Source organism: Chrysoperla carnea, chromosome 1 (assembly GCF_905475395.1).
Source record: "Chrysoperla carnea chromosome 1, inChrCarn1.1, whole genome shotgun sequence".
Classification (NCBI taxonomy): domain Eukaryota; kingdom Metazoa; phylum Arthropoda; class Insecta; order Neuroptera; family Chrysopidae; genus Chrysoperla; species Chrysoperla carnea.
Genome location: NC_058337.1, coordinates 42,404,130 through 42,425,948, shown reverse-complemented (window position 1 = coordinate 42,425,948; position 21,819 = coordinate 42,404,130). Strand labels below are relative to the sequence as shown.

Genomic DNA, 21,819 nt, shown 5'->3' with positions numbered 1-21,819 from the left:
ATTTACACCTTGTTAGAATAAGAGTACCTTCGATACTTCAGGGGAATTTTTTTTCATCGAGTCTTTCAGAAATGACTGCAAATAAGAAATGTTGCACGCAATTTTGCAATTTTTAGTTTATGAAAAATTATATTTTGACTCTTGGTAGCAATCACTCTGGTACAATTGCAAAATTTCCTCAATTTAAAGGAACTTGAATTTCAAGAAAAAGCCAACTCGATTATAGATGCTATAACAAATATTGTTCGCTTCCTTACCGTCCCTTGTTTTGATTAGCTGCTGAAAGTAACCAAGTCTGAATGTTTTATGATGCCATATTAAGGTAGTTGGGTCACGCAAACAAAATTTTAGGAAATCTTTGAATATAAGTAATTAAAAGCCTAATACACACACTGTTAAAATTACCACGCTTAACATGAGATAATAACATTAAAAACGGCATTTTTAACACACGTAGCACGGGATAAACGTGGGAACATGAAAATCTTTTTAATTTTTTCTGGTGAAGGCATTGTTTGAGGATATATTTCCGATATATATCAAATGATTATTTATGATATATATCAATACAAAAAAAAAAATTTAAAAATTTTATATTAAGTAATTATTGGCGTTTGTTACTGTATTTCTACTTCCAGAATGTAAATGGCGTTGGAGTAGAGTTAAAACATACTCCCTAATAGTAACTTTTAATCCATAAATGGTAACACTTCTGCCGACATTAATGGCGTCAGTCGTATCAGAAAATATTCGTTACGAAAGAGTAAGTTTTTTTGCGTTTTTTTCTATTATTTTTTTACAAAGAAAGTAATTGATAAAGTGCAGAAATGATTTTACTTCATTATTGAGTATTTAAGAAACATTAAATAACTTTTGTATTTATAGAATATAACTGTTTATTCTATAAATATAACCTATAAATGTACATATCAAACTTTTGATATATATCGGATATATATAATAAATATTCGATATTTTGATATTTATACTAAATATCGGATATTTTCGAATCCTGACTGTGAAGGAGACTTATCCTTTTGACAAACAACTTTTATTTGGAAGAATATTATATTTCGAATTTAGAGAATTATTGAAGTTATACTTCTTTTGGCGCGTTTGGATGAGAGTGAATTTGTGAGCTGCGCGCGCACGAACGACATGATGAAGTTAGCCACAGAATTGAAATAATAAAAAAATATATCAACACTGAATATAGTTACAGTACAGTGTATAGTTACAGTGTTTTCAAATATTAGAGGTTAATTTTGTAAGTATAATATATAGATATATTTCTAAAGAACTTATTATTTTTCTAACAAATAATCAAATAATAATAAAATTTAATTATTTATTATTTATTATTTATTACTTTAGATAATAATATTTTATCATTTTGTGAATCGAATCGAATAATTTTAATCATCTCTTTTTAATTTATATTACAGATTACTTGACAAATCTTTAACAAAATCTTTTTGATTGATTTTAATATTTATTGTCGATTACTACTGCATTTGAGTTATTTTAAATTTTTTTCATACGCCAAAGAAGTATAACTTCTAACGCGTGTACATAAGTACACACACTCTTTTTTTTTTTAATAGAGGGGAGTATGTGTGTATTCGTCCTAGTATATATATATATATATATATATATATATATATACTAGGACGAATACACACATACTCCCCTCTATTAAAAATAATTCTCTAAATTCGTTATATATATATATTCGATATATATATACAGTCAAACCTGGGTAAGTGAGAACTGGATAAGTGAGAAAACTCTATAAGTGAGAGTAATAGCCAGGACCCGTCATTTTAAGCTCCCAAAATCTCTATTAGCGAGAAACATAAACCTCTGTAAGAGAGAGCCGTTTTTCCCTCATGAACTTCCGTAAGTGAAACTGCTACTTATCAATACCTCTATAAGAGACAGTCGAGCTTTATTTATTTATATTATTTAGGAGGAACTATATCTACAATAAAAATACATACATGCATAAAAGAATTGTTATTGCTGCGTACCTCTATAAGAGATAAACGCTACCCATGTACCTGCATTAGCGAGAAACTCGGGTTAGTGAGAAACCTCTATAAGCGAGAATGAGATTGTGCTCCCTTGAACTCTCGTTTATCCAGGTTTGACTGTATATATACTATGTGTATTCGTTTCTAGTATATGTGTTGAGACAGTATGTGTAGAGGTAAAGTAACGACTGGACTGCTGGGTTAGAATTACCTTAAGAACTAAAATAAAATAATATGACAAGCAGAAGAAACAAACCTGTAATATATTTAGATCGGACACTTGAATTAATTGTACAGGTTGCGAATACGCTTGAGGTGTTTGTTGCTGTTGTTGTTGCATTGTTTGTGGTACTTGTTGAGAAGGTGGAGGTGACCAACTTTGTTGTTGATTCACAGGTGGCAATGTTGGAACTTTAAAATTATTATTTGACGTTTGAAATTTAACAACTTGTTGCTGTTGCTGTTGCTGCTGTTGATTCGTACGTATGTTTGTAAGTGATTGTTTAGGTTGTTGATTAATTACATGATGTTGATTCGTTTGATGCGTTGTTGATGGCAGAACTCCACCACCACTCATTAAACTCTGTGACGTTTGTGGCATCTTGAATGGCTCACTTTGTAATCTTGATGGTCTATTATTATTGTTATTTGTTGTTGTCTGTTGTCGAATATTCACTGTTGTATTACCTGTATGGATTATAAAACATCAAATAGCATTATAAAATATTAAGAAGCAGTTCAATAATCAAACAAGTGGCTAGAATGGAGTTAGCGTACCATCAGCGTTTTATATACCACGTGTCAATGAAATCAATTTTCATTATACTCATTTTCTTAATATTAAAAACGTTAATTTCATTTTCAGATTAAAATTGGTTAGTAGTTTCTTTTAGAGTTGTCAATAAGTTATCTTTTTTTATTATGAAGGACAACTTAGTAATTTAAAGTTTCTCTCTGTGATTTCCAGGGAAGTAAAGATAAATTTTTGCATTCCATTTCTGCTGAATATATTAGGTCAGGGATGTCGAACTAATGGTATGCGTATCATTGATGCACCGCGACACAATATTTTGAGCACGCCACCGATCACAAAGTTTACTATGAAGTATTTTATTAGGAACAAACGCGCGCTCGTTTGTCAATGTAGTTACATCGTGGACTACTATAACTAATGACAAATAGTTTGTTTACGCATAGCATAAAAGTCAATTTCGTTGACAAAATTGTCATAGGCACGTCTATGGCCTCATTAAACATTTCTTTAGAAAAAAATGGCACGTTGATGCATAAAGATTAGCCACCCCTGTATGAAAAACTTTTATGATGAATAAAACTGATTGATATTTTATAAAGAATAACTTTCGATTTTAAATATTTCCTCTATCTCTTATCATTGAGGAACACGTAATGATTTTGAAACAACATAGAAAGTTTAGATCAAATTTAAAGTGTCTGTAAGATTCCTCCTCCAAGTACAATATCATTTACTGAAGTAATTTTCATTGAAGAAATATTTAGCTAAATCAATTATATATAAGTGATACTTCACTCCTAGATGGCGGCATTATCTTTGTCATTCAAAATTTTAATAGAAATATTAATTATATTCTTCGAGTGATTTTAAATAATTTGTATTTGTAAAATGGTTTACGAATAGCACCAATCTTTAACGGAAATTTTGAGGTAAGTCGGATTTCTTTTAAATCCGATATTAAGGTTAAAATTAAATGTTCTTTCAACCAATGAGTTTGGTCTCCACTCTTCTGTATTTAATATTGCATAATTACCTGTCGTCATGTCAATAGTTTGATAATTTTGATATGTTGAAGTTTCCTGTTGTAAGTTTTCATAAGGCTGATTATAATTTGTTGTCATTTGTTGATAATTTTGTACTGTATTCGATTGTTGTAAAACTTGTTGTTGTATTGCATTACTTTGTTGTCGTTGATTTAATTTATTTGAACGTTGAATTGATCGACTAATTCGCGGTTGATGACATCTGGTGGTAGTTGGCTGAGATACAATTGATATTTGTTGTTGTTGTTGAATGTTTGCTTCCTCTTGTTGCAAATTTTGTTGTTGTTGCTGTAAATTTGTTGCCTGTTCATATAAATTGTTGATTTGCTGAGAAATTTCGGCGTTATATTGTTGTTCGGTTAGTTCTAGTTTAAGTGGCGGGATGTATTGTTGCTGAACGACAGTTTGCTGCTGTTGGGAAGATGGCAGTGTTGATACTACTGATGTTGATTGTTGTTGTAACATCATTGGCGATATCCGATTTTGTTGCTGTTGCTGAGATTCTGCTGGCATGAGATCTAAACCAACAAAATTAGATCGAAACATTTCTTCATTACTGGGTTCTTCGGGCACTGGTGCTAGTTTTGAACATATCAATTCTGAAACAATTTTTATAATTTTTTTTAGATAGTATTGGATAGAGAAATGTTTGAATCCTCGAGAAATTAATTCGATCGTATAACTGGTTAATGAGCTTTTTGTAACCATGGTGCACATAATTACAAATTAAAACTAAAGATTTGAAAACTGGTTGAACAATTTAACCTAGGTTAAGTTATAGAGGCTTTTATAGGATGTGACACACTTAGACTATAAGGTCTGTTGTGATATTTAAAATGAGACTGGCCTATTTTTAGTTTAGTTACTAATATAAAAGCCATTTCAAATTGCAGTGGTTGTCAAAGAATGGCTGACCCAAGAGATCTCATAACAAGGACTGGTCAGAGACCGTAGTGAGTCATCCATCGTCTTGGGACTCTAATTATTACTAACTCATTAATAACAAATAAAAGGAACGAAACAAGAATATACATACTGTGTGATTGTAAAATTCTCTCGATCAAAGATTTTTTCATTTAAGTTGGACAATTGAATCCATTTAATGATATGTCACTAAGAAATAGTACAACGCCGATCAAGACTAATTTTTAATCAATAATTATTTACCTTGTAATGGTTCAAATGTATCCATAAAATCTTCCAAATTTGGTTGTAATGGTCCCAAACTTGGTTGAATAAAATCGGCAAGACCGGCACGTGCTGTAAATTGAACATTAATTTTTATTTTTGATGTTTTTTTTAAAATGTTTTTAAATATTACCTATTTCTCTAGAATCAGGGAAAGCAAATGGTTGATTTGATTGAATGGTTGAAAATAATGTATCAGCCATAAAATCCATGTAATCTTCATCGACCATCATCATATTTCCTTCTTCGCTGTTTGGTTGCCAATCCAACATATCCATTTCTGATAACTAAATAGAAATTTTTCATTTAAATTACTGTAAAATAAGGCAAAATTTTAATGGTAAATTTTTTCCCTGAAATTTGTATGGTGTATCATTTTTAAATATTTTGAATTGCAAAAAAACAAAATCGCTGATTATGCTGATCAATAATCGAACAATTCTCCGAGTAAAAGAAAGGCGTTTAACAGATCAAACGTTTAACTCCAATCTATGTTCATAGACATGTAGTTCGATAATACGGAAAGGCATGACAAAAAGCTGTATTTCAGTTTTGAAGAGTTTCGCTCCAAAACATGAATTTTTTTTAGAAAGGCATTTTTTTTTAAATATCTAAATTAAAAGAATTTGTTATACTTATGAGAATACATCTACAAAAACTTAAGAAGGCAGATTATTAAAATAATTGTATTTACAAATCATAACTGCAGATAGAAGGTTTGGTAGAGAACATAATCGAAAAATTATATTTAAAGTTAATTTTTTTAAAATAGCTAACTTAATTTATTTTTTTGTAGCAGAAATCGCCTTTGGTAACTAATTTCGCGAAAAATCATAAAATAAAATGGTCAGAGCATGCTCATTAGCATTTTTTAGCTGTAAAAAATAAGGGTTCAATTTTTTAACTTTTTCTCAAATTTCCCATTAAATGAGATTTTTCTGTTTCAAAGAAAGTACCACAAAGTAAGAAATTATTGAACAAAATTCTCACTAAACCAAAAACAAAAAAACCCCACATTTAAAATTTTCCTTATAGTATAATATAGTAATAATGCAATTTCTAATTTAATTTTGATGTATTGGATTTTCCTAATTTTAAATAAATTTTTATTAAAAATAACTTACAACATCTGAACCATCTTTGTTGCAACCAAGGATACGATTTCGATGAAATAAACGCCATTTTTTATACTCAGCTGTAACTGCCGCTAGGCGCCTTTTCCAATATTTTCCTTCTAAAACCACTGCCTATTAATTAAAAAAATTCAACTTTTTGTATGAAAAGTATTTGACATTTTATAAAATCTTTGGAAATGAAAGTAAACAGAGGAATGGCTTTGTAAAAATCTAATTCAGAATCTTTTAGTTATCAGTTTTTTGGAATAATCAAAATAATAATAAAACTCAATGGTCTTAACCATATAAGAGGTAATTTTTTCATGTAATAAAATTAAATAGAATATCATGGTAATAAAAATTAGTGCATCTTTGAAATTTTCCACACTTGTTTATTAGGTTGTAAACACTTTGTAAAAAAAGTTGACTTCTCAGGAGAGTTATTTTCTTTATTTACTTCTGTATTTAGAAACAGGGTTTTTGGAGGAAAATAAACGTTATGGTTTTTCAATAAATCCTAAGCCATAAATTGAAATTTTGCAAAAGAGAAAGCAACGAAAACAAAATTAATATTTAAACAAACACGTGAAACAAACTATTGACTGAGTTAATTGTTAAAATACCATGTATAAAAAGTGTTACGCAATCGTTTGTTTTTAACGTCATGTAAGTAAAGAATGATAGTCACTCTTAGATAGTCACAGTCCTGTATTGCAAACATAGCTGTGATGCCACACACACATAACTGATATTTCCATATAACACATAATATATAATGTTCGAATCTAATTTGCGCCCTCGCGGGTAAACAGTGGTATTTATGAAAAAATGTTTCAAACAAAAGTTATTTATAAGAAACATTTTTATATGTTTGTTCTATCTTAACGGTTAACAAGATGAGTCCTACGGATCCAAGACTCAATTGACATATGTTCCTTATTAACGAACTCACCCTCACTTTTTACGTCCTGGGTACGCTATACAAATTTCAGCTTCATATCTCTTTTCGTTTTAGAGTTATCGTGTTTACGGCTAGACGGATAATCGGATATGAACTAATGGGCTGGAATAGTATAGGTGATTTTATGAACATCTATGCCAAATTTTTTTTCGTAGGATCAATATTTTTAAGCGTTACAAACTTGGGACTAAACTTAGTATACCTTGATATATTTCATATACATATACATGGTATAAAAACTTAAACCGTATTCAAATCACAACGTCTATTTCGCGACTCCCTGAATAAAAAATAAAAACAAATTAGGATATCAATAATTTTAGACACCATACTTATAAAGTATGGTTGACAATCTTGAAGTTCTCATTGAGAACGACATTTTGGATTTTTTTTGTCTATAATAACCAAGGTATGCGCACTGAAAAAAATTCTTAATACCAACCGATATGAGGTTGTCTCAACCTCATCGCGAGTACAAATATGGCGAATGGTACCACGAATGTGATACAACTACTGTTTATTTCAAACTTTCTGTAAGTTAGTAACAACAATCTTGATTTAGTTGGCTCAATCACATATTAGCTAGATATGATAGATATGCGATCATAATAACCAAATCCTCTAAAGCAAACGCAAAGAAATTTTCTGTTAATTCATCGATTCGCTTTATTTACACGATTATATATTCCAACTAAGTACAATTTTATTTTCCATCAATGAAATGCATGACTTTAAACTAAAATCAATCTCTTTCATAGAAGTCATGATTTTGTTTATTTACCTTCAGTGACTTTGTATCAATGAATTAATATTTTAAATTCAACCCCATTCTATTGTAAATACAAATATTTAGCTGTACTTGTTCCAATCGTTAGGAAATTGTTTGAGAGTATTTTAACTTCATTTCAATATGAAACGGACAACTTCGGGATGAGATGGTCATTATTTTAATTTTTTTCAGAGCGTATTTCAAACTATAAAAAAAAAAACAACAAGAAACTAAAGAATTACATTTTAATTATTTGTGTTCTTTCTCAGTTCAATATAACATTTACGGATCTTGGGGTGAACTAATTAAAAAATATTATTAATTTTATTTTAAGTAATCTATTATGTTTATATGCGTAAAATGGACGGAAATTAAAAAGAAATCCATATAAATAAGAAAATGCAAAGTAAATTAAAAAGAAAACATAAAAATTGATATTACAAACCTCAGGCTTATTATGAGTGTCCACGTCTAATGGTGATGCAAACTGGCAGACCAATGTATTTTGTTTCATTATAACTAGAAAATAAAAATAAGAAATTATTAGTCATTTGAGTGCCTAGCATCTGGAGAATCATACGTTCTACGTGCCTAAGTCGTTTACAATAAATATTATGCAATGCAGGCATTTAGATTTCAGTCTACACGAGAATAAGGAAAATTCCCTGCAAATTATGCCACAAAAGTTTCAAACTTAACCATACCCCCAAACTCACTAATATTATTTGCTCGGGTCAAGAATTCATTCGCGCAATCGGACTTATAGTTTCGTGAAAGTAATACAAGTTTTTAGTCTATCTCTATATATTATAAATGCGAAAGTAAGCATGTTTGTTTGTTTGTTTGTTACGCTTTCACGCTTAAACTAGCGAATGGTTTTTAATGAAACTGTATAGCAATATAGCTGATATATCAGAATAACACATGAACTATAATTTAAAAAGATATATTAAAAAAAAATTAAAAAAATAAAAATTTTTTATTTAATTTGGCATTTGAAATTACCATAAATTACAGATTTCTGTAAAAATAGTCAATATAAAATATTTCAAGGCCATCTTCTCTGATATACTCAATGAATAATTAATATTATACATTTAAAAAACTAATACATTTTACCTATCTAAAACAATCCCCACCATTATTTCGAGTGTTATAGAAAAGGGATAAGTGGGAGCAATTTTTATCAATCTTTACTTTTAAACCCAGCGAAGCGGGTGGGTATCACTCTAGTTTAAGAATAAATAATACCTCCCAAGCCTAAAAAAATGTAGTTCTACCTTTTACACCTTGTGATTTACAAAATAAAAAACAATATATGTTAATTAAGAAGAGGCCTGTCATTATCACGTGTTCCGGGAAAAAATCCGGGAAAGCTTCCCGTCAGGAAAGTTATCTATTATAGGATTGAGTGTGGAATGAAATAATTTTGAACTCAACTTTAATTCTCCTTTTTATAAAAATTAGGATTTTTCGGTGCCCACAAATTGAAAATTTAGATGAAAATTTTTGAAAGTTTCAAAAAACTTCCAGATTAAAAACTACCAGAATAAAATTCACATCGAAAAATTCGTTTGAATTTTAATAATATATAGGTATTCTTAAAAAATTCAAGAGTCATAGCCTGCAAAACAGTTAATATAATACTATTTTATTAATCTTATCACAGAATAATTTTTTCGACGACATCAAAAAAATGTTTATGTATACGTATAAGGTTATCACAAAATTTGAACTTTGATGTTTTTTTTAAATGTTTGTTTACAGATTACTCCGGAACGATACAGTGCATCGAATTAAAATTCTTTCTCTTATCCATATAATGTTCAGAACGTAATATTTATATTTCATAGTTTGAATTACTGATTATAATAATACCTGAAATAAGTAAGTATAAATTTAATGTATTGTTAGTTTATTTGATAAACTAACATTTTTTTCCTAAAAACGATTTTTTTAAATGTTTTAACCAAGAAAATTGGGCAAAAATGCAATATTTACACAATCAGTGTTGTAAATCAATTGCAAATTATTGATAGGCAGTAGGCACACATACTATATTAATATGTTAGTTTGTCCTTTTCCACGAGAAAAGAGAGCTTCAGATTAACCTAATTTTTGTGCACAGCCATAATTTGGAGTAAGGGGATTATTATTACTCCAATAAACGAAGAGAAAAAAAGACGAAATCTTAAAATCGAAAAAATAAAGATGCTATGAACAAAATTTTGGTATAGGTGTTCATAAAATCCATTTCCGATTGTCCATCTGAATGTCTGCAAGTCCGTCTGTAAACACGATAACTCGAAAAAGAAAAGAGCTGAAATTTTTATAGCGTACTCAGAACGTAAGACCTTGGGTCCGTAAGACCCATCTTGTAAACCGTTAGAGATAGAACAAAATTTTAGTTTAAATAATGTTCCTTGTAAAAAAATAAACAACTTTTTTTCGTAAACATTACAGTTTACTCGTGAGGGCGAAAATTAGGTTAGAACAATGTATTGTATGTATACGTTCTTGTATTGTATAAGGTATAACGTGTGTGCGTGTTTATTACTATGTATACTTGCGGACTTTAAAAATGCGACAAAGTTGTATATCAGATATATTTGGTGGCATTAAAACATATATTAATTAATGTGTATTTTTCAACCACTAAATATATTTGATATACAGCTTTGTCGCATTTTTATAGTCCGCAAGATACATCGAGAAAGTGAGAAGATGCTCTTATTACTTTGTTAGAGTGGCTATAAAAAAACGATTGCGTAATCAACACTGTCTGTACATGGTATTTCAACAATTAAGTCAGTTATTTGTTTGTTTTGACTTGTTTTATTTATATGAATTATGAATTTTATGGTAGCTATAAAATTTAATGCAACTTAGTTCGGAATTAGTTCTTAACTCTATTAGTTCAGAATTAATTAAAGGTATGATTGGGGTTGCCAGCTCGGTCAGATCTCGCGCCCGTCATATTATGATGGTGCGATTGTGGGGAGGGGGATTGCAGTATGAAGCGGGAAATCCAAAAAAAGTCCAATTACGTCATATTTGATTTATTTCAACAACATCAAAAATTTAAGTATGAAGTAATATAAATATATTAAAAATTTGCAGATTTTGTCAATCATTTTTCACGAAAACTATCAGTAAGTTTGTTTTGGCATTAATCCTTAAGTATCTAACACTTAATCACAAGGGACAGGCATAAAAAATTAACCCAAGCATGACTCGGACAAAACGAACAAAGATGAAAATTCTGCACGAACATGACTTAGATAGAACGGATATAAAAGTTTTACAACTGAGTTCTTATCGTATACCAACAAAATAATCTGATAAGTCCTATAAACACTAAAATCATGAACAAAATCAATTCTCACTACTCTAGTTGTTGAGGTCAAATCCATTGTGGTGAAGATTCAGCAACCATAATGCTTTTTTTTGCTTTTTCGATCCTGACCACGCAATGACCCGGCAAAAATTTCTAAACCAGTCACTGCCGGACGAGGCCCGAGCAGGTGGCAACCCTAGATATGATAAATATTTTCCTGCTAAGATAATTGTAGCAATCGGTTTTTAATTTTTCATAAAATATTTTGAAATAACCTGCTATTAACCGTTTATTGATACGCTTTATCTTTTTTATAAACTTTTCAGGAATTATTGTCGTTTAAACGTGTTTTTCTTGAATCATTTTTAAAAATTTATTCTTAAATGAAAAGGTGTATTGAGTGGGCGTCTGCTATTCAGTACTTTTAAAAGTATAATTATATTCATTTTGAACTTACTGTAGGAAATAAAGCATTTGACCAAGGAATCGATCCCTTGTTTGTAGATTTTTATTGGACCCGGTGGTAAATGTTTGCCTGAGTGTACTCAAAAAAATCATATTCATGTGAACATAAAGCTTTTTAAAGAGCTTTTTGGGTTTACGTCCATAAGAAGGGTTTACGTCTTCTTTTTTTTCTATTTTTATAACGCTTATATATCGATAACGGTGAGAGTTAGTGAAAATTCACACCAGCCGAAAAATTTTCCAAAATTAAAAATCGTCAAAAATATAATATCTAACGACTTTTAAACTCAATTTTTGATCGGAACCACAAAATAAATTTTATTTTCGTCAATAAATAGTTTGAGGTTAGGATAAAAATACCAAGGATCAAAACATGCTGGGAATTGTCCATAATATAAAATACAAGTGTAAAATAAAGAGAATGTGGTGTCTGGAAGTAGGGTACTTCTGCCCCACCTTATGGGTGTAAATCGAAAAAGCACAAATGCGCATGAATATGATTTTGTTGAGTACACTAAGAGAAACATTTTCCACCGGCACCCACAAAAATCAACTGACGAGGAGACGATTCCTTGGTTAGACTGTTTTATTTCCTCGATTAATTGCAAAATAATATACATACGCTGTTAACATCTCAATAATTTTATAGATAAAAATATTCGATAGAAGATAGTAACTAAATCAATTCGTTCGTTATGATTTAATGACGCACATATCAAGGAAATTACACCTTTTTTTAATAGAAAATAGAAAATGTTTATTTTAAATAAAATATGAAAATGCACATAATGCACGGAATGTTTCAGGAATAATAGTTAATATTTTAGGTCATGCGTCCCATTCCCTAGTGTTACAGAAGTACAAGATTGTCTTTATTCCTGTAATGCTTGGGGACTCTGAGTACGTACCTTAGGTCATGTATGAGAAAATCTCTAGTCTGTTTTCGAGAGTATAGATGAAAAATATGTGGCAACTTTGCTTTTTTAATGTGTGTGAGAGTATGGGCTATTTTAATCTATACACCTAAATATCTCGCTTTTTAAAAAATCAATAAAAAATAGCTTATACAAAAGTTGCTGAGTTTGGTGGAGGACATTATGTTCTAGCATGAGATTGGGCGTTGTTCTACGGGTTTCTTTAATAGCCAATTTATATCTTAAACGGTAAGATATAGAATAACACTTTAAATTTGAAAATTGATCCTCATAAAAAACTAACAATTTTTGTTTAAAACGAAACTAACATTGAAGGAAATCCGACTAAAAAATAAAACATTATTGCATTTAATCGAAAGGAAACACGCTAACTACGGAAAAATGCTTTAGCCTAAAGATGTCAAGGGAAATAGATTCGCCTGTGTCCATGAGTTTGATCTATAATTACTACAATAACATATTTTTAAGTCGCATTTCCTCTGAGAGCTAACGTTTTTCGAAAAAATGTTTTAAACAAAAATTGTTAATTATTATTAGAATCAACTTTCTAATGTATTTATCTATCTCTCATCGTTTACGATCTAAATTGGCTATTATAAAGAAACCCGAAGAACTAGGTCCAATCCAATGTCCTCCATCAAACTGTGCAACTTTTGTTTAAGTTAATTTTTATTTGGTTAGCTACAAAACGAGATATTTAGGTGTATAGATTAAGATGGTTCACCTTGTGTATACAGTGTACACACAAACATGCGCGTAACATAAAAACAGTCACTTGTTTATAAAATAGTTGCCAAATCGTCTTAAGAAAATTGTATTAAGTATAAAATAAAATAAGTTAGAGTTAGTTAAGTTTTAACGAGTAAATTTCCGATATTTTAATGTTACTTACATTTCCATTGGGTAATATGTAGCAATATAGGTACAGGCGAACCTGGTTAAGCGAGAGTTCAATGCACCTTATTTTCGCTTATCGAGGTTTCTCAGTAAACCAGTTTCCCTTATAGAGGCGCACGCATAAAAGACTAGTTATTCTCACTTATAGATGTTGAAAACATCGTTGTGTGTATTGTATATAGGTAAAAGATGGATTCTTCAATTTCGCCTTCGATCAAACCCAAGAGGTCAATATAAACCACTTTTGGAATGACTGGGGTAGATGATCTAACGTAGATCTCTCATGCAAGAGCTCCATTAAGTAAACATTCAAGTTTCTATAAACATGGATCCTATTATCAAGCGTTATATGAATAAAGACAATCGCTTGAGAATAGGAGGCAGGTTTATAGGAGCTTTTATGTTTAATTCGGATTCCTAAACATGTACCTCAAATATTTACTATTCCTCCTGAAAGAGCCTGCCTGTATTTACATTGTACATATTTTAAACAAAATATAATAAATTTTGTTAAAGCATGCCTATAATTTATGTATTATAAAATATTGTTACAAATAAATAATGACTTTTTGGGTCAAATATTAAACATTGACCTTTTTCAGTAAAATTTTAAAGAGATTATAAAATAATTTACACTTTACATGGATAATTATCAAAGTTGGTTTCATACAATTTTTATTGAAATAATTTAAAAATTTTCATTTTCATGTATAATTTCCCATCTTTTAGATATTAGCGTTAATACGTCATAAATATTATGCTATGGGTAATTTAATCAATTTTTTTTAAAGATTTCTCTCATAACGTCATAATTTATTATGCACTAAATACTTCAGTTATAAATAATCTTAATAGCATAACATAAAAGTATTTTTAAAGTACAAGCTTTTATTGTACTACTAAAAGATAAAAACTAACACTTTATAGAATTTCTTTGTTATTTTAAGAGCTTTATAGTGATATCACATTTTTTTTTATTGAATGCACGATTTTTAATTTATCCGCGAAAAACTGTTAAAATTAAGCGAGTTTTTTTTTAGTATTTATCGTAAAAAGTAGCGTATCTCAGCCAATTTTGTTCCAGAAAGTAAAATAAAAATGTTCGGAATTACGGTTTGACTATAGTAGAACTTCTACATTTAATTTTTTTTCAATTAATAGCTAAGGCGACTCGAATAAACTTCTTTTCCGTCAGAAAATTAAACAGGTAAGCTTATTGACTATCTATATATATAAAACAAAGTCGTGTTAGTTACTCCACTTATAACTCAAGAACGGCTACAAGGTACTTAAATGAAGAGCAACCTATGTACTAAAATACAGAAATAATTATGAATGATTAATGTATTTTTTTTTTGTATTTTTTCAAATAAAAAAAAAAAAAAAACTGCTTATTTATTGCCATTAAGGCGGAACAAAGTTTGTCGGGTTAGCTAGTTTTTATATAAAAAATGCGCTGAAAATGATGGTGACAAAAGCAAAGGAAAACCTGTAGCTTATTGTTAAAATTTATGATTTTTAGAAGTCATTTTTATTGTTTAAGAGGTTTTTTCGACTTTTTAAGGAAAACGGTGCACCGGCCAAAAAAAAAATTAAAAACTTAAAATATTAATAAAATACGTCGTTTAAGACTAGTTGCAGTTTTTTATCTTTGATCTGCAATAAACAAATTAACCGCCAAGAATTAACAATTTTCTTCTGAATTTTTTTCTGCTCAACAAAAGGTTGTATTAAGAAATAAACTTACTTATAAAAAAATAAACAAATTTTTTTTGAAACATTTTTTCGTAAACATCACTGTTTACCTGTGAAGGCGCAAATTGTATAGAATGTATTATATGTGCATATCAGTTATGTATGTGTTACATGTATGTATGTGTGATGTGACAGTGTAATCTACATTGTCTATACATGCTATTTCAATAATTAACTCAGTCAATTATTTGTTTTCACTTGTTAAACTATCTTTGGTTGCTTTAAAATACTAACATTTTCTTTTCTTTGATTTTTTCTTTAATAATAAATGATTTAAGGTTTCACATGGCTGGGTTAGGTTGGGTTATATTGGCTGTCCACGAGAGATTCACTTAGGTCATAGGACCTATTGAATATACATGTTTTATCACCTTTTCCGCTGATAATTTTATTTATCAACTCCTCTATTATTTTGAGAAACTGAATACTCCTCCTTCATGCATATATCATGCACAACACCAGCCCATCACAACCATTAATTAAATTAATGTTTTGTTGTACCACCGAGAATCGAACCCGTTACCCTAGACATACCACATACGGAATTGGTTACGCTTTAACCAACTGAACAATTTGGGTTGATTTTTCACATGGCTAACATATAGAAAAATTCGTCTACCATTTTTCGGAAGAGCTATAGGGGAAGGTGTCGCAGAGTCGATTATTTTCCTATTAAAATAAGAGAAATACCAAACATTAATAAATTTTAAGCTGGAGGAGCAATTAAAAATTTTCCGAGTCCATACCGTCCGTGTTGCTGGACTACCTAACGCACACAACACCGTACTATAATTTCTTTTGAACCATTTTTTCGCTATGAAAAAATAATTGGAGAAAATTTACGCCCTATTACTAGAAGTAAAAATAAATGATATTATAATATTGTTATAATTTATATTATGCTTTTATACCAATGATTCACATAATATTTATGATTATTGTCACGAGATTCTTATTTCATAACAGACATCATCACATGTCATTATTGTACTACTTAATCATGAAATAATAACAATTTACTAAGACTTAGAAAATTCTTTTAAAAATTACTTAGCATTTAATAAAAAGTACTTAACATAATTAACAATTTTAACCGTTAATGGCAGGGTTTTCCCCTCTTTATCGTAAATTTTACTTATAACTTTCTTGATTTTGAAAACACATTTTTAGGAAAAATTATCGATCAATTATCTTTTAATTAATGATTTGACGGAAAATTGTGCACAAAGATAGATCTAATACTGCATTCGTAAAAAAATACTGTGTACAACTCGTACTTAATTGATTACTAACTCGAGAGATTAAAAGGTACGATGTAGTAACTAGAGTGCAATGTATACTCAATGTCACAAAAAATGCTCGTTTTAAAACATTCTAAGTGTTACTATTATAACATAACATATGATGAGTACGCTTAGAATGTTTTAACTATGGCACTTTTTTTGACAGTGAGTGTACCTTGAATCATTCAGTAGTTTCAGCTGATATTGCTGTTAAATGTGTAAGGATTTTTAATTACATACATTCTATGATGCTGTTCCTTATAGTGAACTATAGCTATTAAATGTTGGTGAAGGCGGCTTTAAGTACAATCGATGAGGAGGATTCAAGGTATATTAGGATGTGTTCTTTGTAACATTATGGTATTGTTCAATGGATTACACTTCATACTTTTCATTGATATTTCATACTTTTTTATGGATAGTTGTTTAATATTTAAATTCTCAAAAAAAACATAGTGTTGAAGAATAACAGTACTATAAACAGAGACAATTTTTTAATACATAGTATAAAACAAAATCGCTTCCCGCTGTCTATACCTATCATGTCCCTATGTATGCTTAGATCTTTAAAATTACGTAACGGATTTTGATGCGGTTGTTTCTAATAGACAGAGTAATTCAAGAAGAAGGTTTTTATGTATAATATATTCATAATATAGTAGAGTAAGAGGTTGAAAGGGATGTGCTACAAAAACTTAAAAAGATGTGGATCGATTAAGCTCAAATATTGATAAGATATACAACCAGCTTCAAGGATGTTTTTATTTATTTTTAACCTTCGGGGGGTGGGAAGATGGAGCGAGGAAGTGGCGATGAATAATCGAATATTTTCAAATAAGTGGGGTATCAAATAAAAGACCATGACGTTGTACATTACAAAACTGTAACCACTACGCAAAAAACCTGTGGGGGGGGGGTGAAAGTGGGGATGTTGTCCAACAAAGTGGGTAGTTTACAGCTAGTATTTTTATATTTAAAAAAATAGCTTTAAGACGCTTAAATGTAAATTTCCCTTCTATTACCAATATTTCACTATCTCATCTAGTTTTTCATCTTTGATTTTTCAAACAATTTTTTTTCGATTGTTTTAATTTCAAATTAAGATTATGAATGAACTCAAAAATGATTATTGTGGTGATCAAGTCAAGTATTACAAGCGCAATGCACAAAAATCATAGAAAATCTTACAAAATAATTCCTGCATCTAAGATTTTTATCCAAGTGATACATAATTAATAATAAATTCAAAATAAACTTACACTGCATGTGCCAACACCTCCATATTACATTATTCAATCGAATTTTATCTTTCCACCTTAAACGAATACCTTTAAATCGATTCCATTTTGGTGATGTTAATTTTTGTCTGAAAAAATTAGAAAAAGAATATAAATAAAATGAAAAAAAAAAAAACTATTACAAAAAAAATTAATATTTATTCGATTGGTCCCAAGAGAGAAAGAAAGGAGGGAGGCAGAAAACGAATAATTCTTCAATATGTATCAATAACAAATATTTCGTTATCATCTAAATATACAAAAGCGTAAGAATCACTACATAGTATAAAACAAAGTCGCTTCCCGCTGTCTGTCCCTATGTATGCTTAGATATTTAAAACTACTCAACGGATTTTGATGAGTTTTTTTTTTTTTAGAGAGTGATACATGAGTAAGATTTATATGTATAATACATGCATAATATAGTAGAGAAACACTGATAATTTTAGTTTGAGTTTCTAATGTTATGTCGTAAATAAACACATTTTTGTATATAAAGACATTCTGTAGTATATTGAGTATCAGCACTGCACCCGTGGGAAGCCGGGCCGGGTCGCTAGTAATCATAAAATTATTTATTTTTATACAATAGACCAAACTTCAATTAGTAAGGTTGAATTTATTTTGAAATAAGATTTCTCTACTCTATGTTAAGGTTAAAAATTAAGTTCTATTAAGGCAAGCAAAGAGAGTAACTTAGCTTTATACACTGATACTGATACAATATTATGAAATCATGACTGCGTCTATCACCGTCTTATTTTAACACCATTGGAGATTCATTCTATGGAAATTTCTATTTTTTTATATCAGTAATGGTTTTTTTTTCTATAACTCTTTTTAATTCATACATCATTCTGAAAGCTGCCTGATTAATGATTTATTCCTAGTCGAATTAAGATAGTACGTCCGCAAACCCATTTTTCTGTAAAATGTAATAACATTTTGGTACACTGACAAAAAAACCGATATGAGGCTGTCTCAACATCATAGCGAGATCAAATATGGCGAATGGGGCCACGAATGTGATACAACTACCATACGGGGTTGAGTGGTGAAATTGACATAAACGCTTGAGTTGTTTGTATGAAGGAGTCGGATTTAAACCAGCGGCATATGGTTTACAATTGATTTTAGTGTCTTAAGTCCAATACTTTACCAACTTCGCATTAAATTGTTGTGACATAAAAATATCCTATATATTCTAAAAATTATCAGTTTATTATAAATTCTCTGTCTATTAGAACAACTATCTTCATGTGGTTGGCTCAATCACATATGGACTAGACATGACAGATATGTTTTTAAACTAATCTAATTCTATATTTAAAGCAAACGTAAAGATATGTTATTTTAAATTGTATATTCACTTTATTTACGTGCTTATGTATTCCAATTTTAAGACAATTTTATTATTCATCAATAATATTATTCCAAGACAATTTTATTATTCATCAATAAAATGCATGACTTTAAACTAACATCAATCTCTTTCATAGAAATAATGATTTTGTTTATTTAACTTAACTGATTTTGTATCAATGAATTCATAGTTTAAATTCAATCTCATTCTATTGTAAATACAAATGTTTAGCTGTACTTGTTCCAATCATTAGGAAATTGTTTGAACGTATTTTTATTTTATTTTAATATTAAACGACCAACTTCGGGACGAGGTTGTTATTATTTTAATTTTTTTTATTGTAGATGTTAAGAATAATCATTCCCTTACTAAAAGTGAAATATTTTACGTTATACCTTAAAACATTTTCAAATTTTTTTTTTCAAAAACAATTTATTGATAAATAATTTATGACGATTTGTTTGGAATCAAGAAAACGATTTATGAAAAAATAAACAAGAATAAAAAAATATTTTCAAGGGTGCATCCTTCCAATAATTGAGAATTTTTTGGAAATATTAATTAAAGACCGTAGTACAACCCAGTACAAAAAATGGTTTCTGATATCTCGGTACCCCTTGAATATTTTCATTCTAGTGACGCCTATGTTAATTTGCAATACTTTGGACTTAATAATAAAGCTCAGATAGGTATTTTGAAAAAAAAAGTTCGTCGACCGTTCTAAAAGCTTGCACAAGATTCGGCACGTTTATATCATTTTCGTACACGATATTTATGTGGGAGTAAAGAAACAACATTATCAAATATATTTTTGATTAAAAAATAAATAAATTCTAAAAAAAAATTAAATATAAATAAAATCATTTTAAATGTATACAGATTGTTCACTAAAATTGTTATTATAGACTTGGAGGTATCGACACAAAGTTCCTTATCACTTGTTATGAGTATGCGCCTTTCAATAGTTCTTTTGTTACATTTGAAAGGAAAATTATAGTCAAAGCTCTGATCGTCGGGCGTAAGATGCCCACAGGAAGATTAATCGAATTTACCGATTCTGTTATACACAAGTTCTTTAATTTTCCGGTAGCCGATTGAAAAAAATTGCCCCAAGCAAAATGACAATCGTTGAGGATTCAAGCCTGTCATACCATTTGATACGCAGTAATTTTTCAATTCATAATCAATAATGGTAAATTAAAAACAAATTTTGAATTCTCATAAACATTTTGTATTGTGATCTCGAAAATATTATTGCAAATAAATAATTTTTACGAAAAATTCAAAATTTATTTTTCATTTAAAATGGATTTTCATCAAGTATCGACCCAATCAATACATGATCAAAAATGATTAGTTAAGAAAAATTTGAATTATAAAATGCATAAGAATAATAATAGAAAAGAAGGATACCGTAAATGGGTTCCTAGCACCTAGGCCAAGGGTTCTTTGTGCCTTCCTTGAGAACAACCTTTTATCCCAAGGCGAGGCGTCTTTGCGTAAGAGGTGCTATTTTAAGCAGGTGAGGCTATAGGATTTTGGCAAGGCCTGACGCAGCATAGGATTGCTCCTGGGATTGATGGGTCTTAGGTTTTGAGCCTAAATATTTGACATCCTGCAGGTTCCTGCAGGTGCAAATAACATGTATGGTGATTTCATCGTGCTCCATACAAGTCCTATAAGTGAGATAATTAGATATGTCATTTTTTTAGTCAAGTACAATCATACTTTGGAATGAAAAAAATCGCCCGTATGTTTTTCCTTAATTTGTGAATCATCTGTTGGAAGATTATTATTTTAACCAAACTTAAGATTGTGGTTGGAAGAAATCAGAATCATTTCAATTTATATTGAAACTTCGAACAAGATATATCATTCGCGAATATGCGTTATTGTAAAGACAAGGCGATGACTCCATTATGATAATTGAAGAAGGAAAAAATGCTTTGAGATCAGAAGTGTATTGTAATAAACTACACTTCCTTCCTTCTAGCAGCAGAGTACTTCCTGATTCAAAACACATGCTTTTTATCCAACATCTCATATAATTTAAAGGAAATAGAAACGACCCTGCACCAAACTTGTGAGAATTGGATCTCGGCCAAATCTCATATTGTAAGTTTTTAATCTTGTAATTTTGATCAAAACTCTCAAGGAGCACGATGATTAAAATACTAATGTTTTTGAGTTATGGGTGTTGGAATCTGAATAATCAGTGTTTAAACGAATAAGCTTTTTTTTTTTCAATATTAAAAAAATAATATTAAAACAAAAACCGCCTAAGAGTCTCCACCCAAAAAAAATTTTGATAGAAAGAGCTCCCTCCCAAGTAGATTTACGAAGACTTAAAAAAAACGACAGTGTCAACCGTGGCGTAGCTGCAAAAAAAAAAACTAAGTCCGCCTCTGCTTAAGTGGGACTTCATAAAAAATTCGCCTACACAGTTGTAAAGCGGCACTTTATTGAATGCGGCAATTGTAAATACAGTAGTGAGTTTTGAAATTTTAAGTTAAACAATCTGTATAAGCTATTTTATATTAAGATAAAAAGTTCAGATCCACAAATATATTTTAAAAGATACGCAATAATTTTTCGATACAAATGAGATTATAAAAAGGTTATCATCACATTTCATGTTGTTAGT

The 21,819-nt window shown here is 29.6% G+C and overlaps 1 protein-coding gene across 1 annotated transcript in view; it reads right to left on the bottom strand.

Moving 5' to 3' along the window:
- The window catches only part of LOC123302479 (MLX-interacting protein), a 55,696-nt gene that overhangs the window by 9,240 nt on the left and 24,637 nt on the right, over positions 1-21,819 (bottom strand). Inside the window, exons 2-8 of the mRNA XM_044885414.1 lie at positions 17,795-17,901; positions 8,309-8,382; positions 6,143-6,265; positions 5,152-5,305; positions 4,998-5,090; positions 3,821-4,429; positions 2,290-2,720 (exon numbers count right to left, since the gene is read on the bottom strand). Of these exons, the coding sequence (XP_044741349.1) occupies positions 2,290-2,720; positions 3,821-4,429; positions 4,998-5,090; positions 5,152-5,305; positions 6,143-6,265; positions 8,309-8,382; positions 17,795-17,901 (1,591 nt within the window). The remainder of the gene's footprint in view (positions 1-2,289; positions 2,721-3,820; positions 4,430-4,997; positions 5,091-5,151; positions 5,306-6,142; positions 6,266-8,308; positions 8,383-17,794; positions 17,902-21,819) is intronic.